Source organism: Herpailurus yagouaroundi, unplaced genomic scaffold (assembly GCF_014898765.1).
Source record: "Herpailurus yagouaroundi ecotype Mexico unplaced genomic scaffold, PumYag 569, whole genome shotgun sequence".
In the NCBI taxonomy this organism is placed as follows: domain Eukaryota; kingdom Metazoa; phylum Chordata; class Mammalia; order Carnivora; family Felidae; genus Herpailurus; species Herpailurus yagouaroundi.
This window is the reverse complement of record NW_024412786.1, coordinates 1,508,900-1,515,708: the sequence shown is the minus strand read 5'-3', so window position 1 is coordinate 1,515,708 and position 6,809 is coordinate 1,508,900. Positions and strand designations below refer to the sequence as shown.

At 61.5% G+C, this 6,809-nt stretch overlaps 1 protein-coding gene across 3 annotated transcripts in view; it reads right to left on the bottom strand.

Annotated features, from left to right (window-relative positions):
• Positions 1-1,266: 1,266 nt before the first annotated feature.
• Positions 1,267-6,809, bottom strand: part of RPS6KA4 (ribosomal protein S6 kinase A4) — an 11,202-nt gene continuing 5,659 nt past the window's right edge. For all 3 annotated transcript variants that reach the window (XM_040465616.1, XM_040465617.1, XM_040465618.1), the window contains 9 exons: positions 6,600-6,764; positions 4,762-4,890; positions 4,443-4,576; positions 4,263-4,356; positions 3,623-3,796; positions 3,347-3,541; positions 2,828-2,987; positions 2,436-2,599; positions 1,267-2,166 (listed from right to left, as the gene is read on the bottom strand). In XM_040465616.1, the coding sequence (XP_040321550.1) occupies positions 1,972-2,166; positions 2,436-2,599; positions 2,828-2,987; positions 3,347-3,541; positions 3,623-3,796; positions 4,263-4,356; positions 4,443-4,576; positions 4,762-4,890; positions 6,600-6,764 (1,410 nt within the window). In that variant the 3' untranslated portion in view covers positions 1,267-1,971. The remainder of the gene's footprint in view (positions 2,167-2,435; positions 2,600-2,827; positions 2,988-3,346; positions 3,542-3,622; positions 3,797-4,262; positions 4,357-4,442; positions 4,577-4,761; positions 4,891-6,599; positions 6,765-6,809) is intronic.

Sequence of the window (6,809 nt, the reverse complement as noted above, 5' to 3'; positions counted from 1 at the left end):
GTTCAGGACCGTCCCTGCACATTGAACACGTCCGTAAAACTCAGTGAACTGTTCGTAAGTGACCACAATGTCACATCTGTTCCTTTGCTGCTCTTAACAGTCATGTGACTGGGTCAGGTCCTGGGGACCTTCTCCTGGGCCCTTCCCTCCTCTCAGACCTACAGGATGGGACAGTCGGATGTCCCCACGCCACCCAACTGCGCTCGATCCACACTCACGGGACCCCACCTGCCCCCGGGACCACCTGGCTTTGCCCCGACTTCAGCATCTCCGGGTTCCTATCTCCTGGGTACCTCCCCCTGTAAGAGGCAAACCTCAGAATGGGAAGGGACGGTCCACCATGAGATGACCCCACAGGGTAATATGGGGAGATGGCCTGGAGGCATCTAGAGTGGTAACGTCCAGGCAACCCTGGGGCAGGGCTCTCTGCACTGTGCAGATGAGTAGCCCTGACCTAGGGCACCCAAAGATGCTGGGGCCACCACTGCCCTATGGCCACAACCACCTAGCAGGGATCACACAGCGGGGGGGGGGGGGGCCTCCTGCTCTGCTGGAGGGAGGTGCCACACTGATGGCCTCGAGGACTCACTCCCTCTCTGTCAGGCACCAAGCTCTGTCCATCGGACCTCTAAGGACCCACCCCTTCTCTGGCTCTCCACCCAATGAGCTTCCAGAGGGGAGTCCAAGATCCAGATCTAAGGCCAGCAGCACCCTGTATCCCTGGCCACAGTGACTGGTCCACGGTGGACATGTGACGTAAGTGGATCCGATCGGAGTTCTTCTTGGGATTTCCACAGGGAAAGCTAAAACACTCTTTATCACATTTCAGTCTGTTGCCCCTGGAGCACCCGGCACCCATCCTGGGGCCAAAAGGAAAATGCTCCAGGCTGCAACACCAAGAAATCGGAATTAAAAAAATTGAGTCTGGGAAACTGGGTCCTGGCCATGAGTTTGTGTCCAGATCAGACCTTGCCTGAAGCTGCCGCTGCACCGTGTGGTTACAAGGGCCTAAAAAAATCCCACTCTGAAGTTAAGTTCAAGTTGGGTTTTCTACTACTATACCCAAGAGAATCCTAAGCGATCCATGGCAGAGCTGTCCAAATATGCAGCCAAGAGGATTGTTTGGCCCTCCTGCTGCTGGGTTCAAAAGTCAAGGACAGAGGGTATGGACAAAGGGTCTGCCCTGTCCCTCCTCTCTGGGGCCCCAGGCCCCACTGGCTGGAAATGTTTGCCCCACACACCCTCCACGCACACACAGACTTCCCACACAGCACTGGATGGACTTTTATTTTAAAGTCAAAGGCACAGCCTGGATGGGCTGAGGCAGTGACTGCAGATGCCCAGCCCAGACCCTCAAGGCCCTGCCCCCAGCCAGGAGCAGCTGTGCCAAGGGGGGTGGGGGGTGGGGGGTGAGAAGGGGCCTCCCCTTCTAGGGGTTGCCTACCTCCTAACTTAGCCCCAATAGGGGAGAAGCGGGTGACATAAAGTGAGGCAGAAATGCTTCAGGGGTCCCCCAGGACCTCTCCTTGAACCCCCCTCCCCAACACAGGTCTTTGGTGGACATGATTGCACAGACAGTCCATAAAGTGACAGCGAGAGGGGCGCCCCCTCCCAAGAGCAGGGCCTCAGGGGAGGGCAGGGGAGAGGTCCCAGTTTCTCCCTGCGGCAGGCAACTCAGTGCGTAGAAATGCGGGAGGAGCCCTTCCCTGCAGGAACAGCCCCCTGGGGGAGAAGTGACTTCAGCCAGATGAGGCGCTGTCGTGGCAGAGGCCCCTCCCTCCCTGCATCTCGAACTCTATCTGGTAAGACATAAAAAATTCTCTGCTTATAAAAATACTTCTGCTCTGTCTGGGAGTGGGGGGGGGGGAGGAGAGGGAAAGGCAATCCCTGGGGATGGGGCGGAGCCGATACCGGAGGCTCCCAGGTCACAGCCCCTGTGGGGGAAGGGAGGTCACGGGGTGTGGGGTGGGGCTAGGAGGGGGGCAGGGGGCCGTTGGCTCGTCTGGGGGCTCCTTTGGCGGCGGGGGCCCTGCCCGGGGCGGCGGGCGCCGGGGAGACGCGGCGGGAGGTGGCGGCGCTCCGCAGCTTCTGTTTCCGCCGCTTGGCCAGGGGCGCGTTCTCCACGCTCTTCAGGAAGAAGCCCTCGCGTTTGCCCCGGTTGAAGGCCTGGCAGAAAGGCGGGTGAGTCCCCCATCCCCCACCACCTACCGGGCCCCTCGACTTCTAGAAACGAGTTTCGGCCCCCAACCCAGCCCCTCCCTCCCATCCCACCGGATCACGGCCATCAGGTGGCCGGCCCGCAGCCTCTCCCAAAGGTCAAGGCGCCGACCACCGGGGGAGGGAGGTCAGTACTCCGTGCGCCTCACCTCTCCGGGCTGGGAGGCCCCGCCTCTCCAGGCCCCGCTCGCCCACCGCCCACAGGCCCCGCCCCTCACCATGAAGGTGGCGTTGAGCCCGGAGCGCACAGCCGGACCCGAGGATTCCAGCACGTCGGGCGTCCGGAGTGGGGGCGAGGAGCGCGCGCTGCCGTCCTGCAGCCACGTGCTACCCCGCAGCCCCTCGAGCTTCAACCGCTTGGCGGGGTCCACCGTCAGGAGCCCTGGAGGCAGGGAAGTGTTGAGGAGGGGCCGTGTGCGTGCGTGTGTGTGTGTGTGTGTGTGTGTGTGTGTGTGTGTGTGTGGAGACTGCGCCCCAGAGACCTCCCAAGAGCCCCACTCTCCTCCCGGCCCAGTTCCCCAGACCAAACACTTAACCCATCGAGACCCCACGGCCGCCGCCTCCCCGGCCATGATCTGTGACCCTGCCCCCACCCCCACCGGCTCCGCACCTCGGACCAGCTCCTTAGCTTCTTCAGACACGCCCTGCCAGGCCTCCCCGTCGAGGGAGAAGCGCCCCTCGCGGATCTTGCACATGATCTCTGCCGCCTGGCTCTGCCCGCCCTGGCCTGAAGCCCCCTGGAAGGGGACCTGCCCCGACAGCATCATGTACTGGGGAGTTGGAGGGAAAAGCGAGACCGGTCCGGGCTGCAGGGCCGAGACAGGCCAGGAGGCCGACTCAGCCCACCCACCCACAGAACCATTCACCCTCTCCATGAGGGTAACTCCTGAGGATGAACCCTGACCTCCAACCCCTAATACTTGGGATGCCCTGACCTCAGCACCGGAGCAACCCTGCCTCTGTATGTATGAGGAGGCCCTCTAAACCCAGCCTCCGAGCAAACGCTGCCACCCCCACCATGACGACCCCTGTCCTCCGCCTCGGGGGCGTCCCTGTTGGCCCGCCTCGAGAAGCCCTCGGACCCCAGGCTCGGGGCACCCTGAACCCTCCTGGGGACGCCGTCTCATACCAGAATGACGCCGAGGCTCCAGAGGTCGCAGGACTCATCGTAACCCTGCTGCGCCAACAGCTCGGGGGCTGCGTACTGCAGCGTGAAGCAGGGCGTCTGCATGGGCCCCGCGGGGCTCTGCGGACGCAGCCGCGCGAACCCAAAGTCGATGATCTTCACCGGGGCTCCGGGCGTGTCGTCGGCGTACAGGATGTTCTGTGAGGGCGGCGGGGCGGCCTGTTAGGGACTAGCCCTCCGCGCCTCGGCCCTCCCCGGCTCCCCCAGCCCCGCGCCCACCTCCGGCTTGAGGTCGCGGTGCACCACGCCGGCCTCCTCGTGCATGAAGCTCACGGCCGACACGAGGCTGCGCAGGATCTGGCTCGCTTCGGACTCGCTGAAGTGCCTCTTCTTGCGAATGTGCTCCAGCAGCTCCCCGCCCCGCAGCAGCTCCAGAACCAGGTACGTGTGCAGCTGCGGGGCGGGGAGCGGCGGGCCTAGGTCACCATCCGGTCCCGCTGGGAACCTTCGGTCTCCGGCCAGGCCCCACCCACTGGCCGGGCCCCGCCCCCAGCCTCAGGCCCCGCCCCTATTCGAGCGAGGAACTACCATCACCCCCAAAACAACCCGTAGGCCCCAAGTCAGCCTCCCGGGCCTCCGCCCCTTTGCCACCTTAAATCCCAGCCCCCTCCACGTCAGCCTCAAATTCAGTTCCCTTGGCCATCCTCAGCTCCGCCTTCCGACCCCCCCATCCTCCGGCCCTGCTACCCTCCGATACCACCTCCCTGGCCTTACGTACCCCTCAAGGCCCCCCGCACCCAGTCCTCAGGCTCCTCCTCCTGCCCTGCCCGCCCGCCACCCCCCCCCCCCCCCCGTCTCCCGCCCTCCAAGGGCAGTCTCCTGAGTCCCTGCGTTGCGCCCCAGCCCAAGAAAGCGTCACCTGGTCGTGATGCACATCATGCAATTTCACCACATTGGGGTGCGACTGGCAAAGCCGCAGGGCCGCCACTTCTCGCTGCGTGTTCGCCTCCAGCCTGGGGGCGAGGCAGGCGGGGTCAGTTCGGCCGACCTCCGGCCCCGCCCCGTCTTTGCAGGCCCCGCCCACCCCAGGCCCGCCCACCTGCGGCTGAGGATCTTGACCGCGAACTCCTGGCCGGTCTGGCGCTGGCGGCAGCGGCGACACACGGAGAAGCTGCCTTGGCCCAGTGCGGGCTCCCGCAGGTCCAGCTCGTACTGCTGGAAGAAGGGCGAGTCCTGGCGGCGAAGGAGGCACGTCAGAGGTCGCACCCGGGAGCCTTGCGGCCACGTTCACATGCCACCTCGGAGAGGCTCCAAACCTCACCGTGGGCACACCTGGTGAAGCCAGGTCTGGAGTCCCTGAGCCCAGACTCCCCAGAATCAACATCCCGCCCCCCCACCCCACCCCCGGCCCAACCCACCTGCATCATGGCGCTCCTGGCCACCGCTGCCCGGCCGGGCCGGTCTCCAGCGCCAGATGCTTCCAGCACATCTGTCATCACCGCGTTGTTATGGTCAAACAGGATGGAGGGCGCCACGAAGGAGTATCCCTGCAGGGGTGGGGTTTGTGTCAGAGGCTGGTGGGTATCGGGGCTGGAGGCACAAATGGAGTCCTAGGAAGACCCAGCCTGGGTGAGGGGCAGGGCAGGCAGAGGTAAGACCCTGGACCATAGTAGGTAGTGGAGGACGTTCCTTTGGCATCCCTGGTGCACACAGGATGTGTTGACATGTTATTCCAGCTTGTTCTATGATCACATGGGTCCGCATCCCGCAGGAATCTGAAACTCCGCCCTTCCCATCACAGTGACCGCCAAGTGCTAAGCGCCAAGGCCATCATCTGGCACAATGTAGTGACCCAGACAACGACGGACCCAACGCATAAAAGGGGCATGGCCTGGCATCACACACACTTAGCTTATGAGAATTCAAACCTACCCACTGAATACAAAAAAGTCATTATTCCTTCATCTCAAACCAAACATTGCCCCCCCCCCCCCGCCTGCAAGGGGAGGGGCCACTGAGGAAATACAAAGAGGCAATTCAAGGGTTTCTTAAGGGTCATTTTGATGATGTATTGTTTTCTGCTAAACACACAGCACCACTGTGCACGAGAATGCAGGCTCTAGGCTTTTCTGTTTGGTTCATTGATCAGTCCCCGGGTGCCCGGATCAGTGCCTGGCACATTGTAGGCACTCAGTACATATTTTTGAATCGTGAAATGGATGAATGAAAGTAACCGCTGATTCACCAGAAAGAACTGTCTCATGAGAACCGTGAGACAACGGATGGATGGTTCTAGCAAAGCCATCACTTGGGAGAGGGCTCACAGAGGGGACTGATCCACCTACGGTTCACATTGGCCTATTCTTCCTTCATATTTACGGACCGTGTCCTACAGGCCAGGCCCCCACACTGGGCAAAGGGACACAGAAATTAAACAGAGTCAGTCCCTGCCTTCTGGGAGTTTCCAGACCAGGGGAAGCAGTCTCAGGAAGGCAGTTAGGATGCAACCTGACACACTGCTCAGAGGAGGTGCCAGCTACAGAGAACCGATGCACAAGGAAAGGGCAGCCCAGGACTAGGGGAGTGGGGAAGAATTCACACAGGAGCAGCACGGCTTGAAACAGGAGTGGGAGGCTTGGAAGATGACTAGGAGCCTGCCAGGTGGGCAACGGTGGGGAAGGTACTCCAGGTGGATGGAACTGCATGTGCAAAGGCACAGAGGCGTGTTTGTCATAGGTGCTGGAGCACCAAGTGGGACCACAGCGAGCACTGAGGCTAGAGCGCTGAGCAAGAATGACGTCATACGGGGCCTTGAATGCCGAGCAAGGAAGTCTGGACTTGTCCAACAGGCCTCAGCTTCTAAACTTGAGTGGAGGGGGCCTGTGCTTCCACAAATGTGATACGGTTTGCCAAAGGAATATGGAAAGCCACAGTATAAACATGGAATCTCTTTCTAGTTGTCCACTTAAGCAACTGAATAGTTAAAATGATGCTTTTAGAGAACAGTAAAGAGATGTGTGGAGTAGAAGGGAAGTTAACATGAAATTTCAAGATACACCACGAGATTCAAAGGCGTGTCCCGCCACGGCCGTCAGTAGGACTGACGACTCCGGGTGCCCCACCAGTGGAGAGGGTCTGGGGGAGACGCTGAGTCCTGATCAGAACACAGGGCCTATGCAGGGCCATGAGTCAGCCAGGGCCAAGGCTGGCAGCGAGGTCCTGTCTCCGTGGCGCCTGTGGTTCTGTGAGCTCTCACCTGGAAGATTCGAGGATCCCCAGGTGGGGGGCTGCCAGGGGGTGAGTAAACAGGCTCCAGCCGCGTAAATTCCTCTGCAAAGTTGCCCACATCCAGCTCCGAGCGGATCTGGGGCCGGAATGGGGCTGGGATTTTCCTGGCAGCCAACGCAGCCCAATCCAGACCCTGGAGAGGAATAAGAGATCGGGGGGGGGGGGGGGGGGGGGGAAA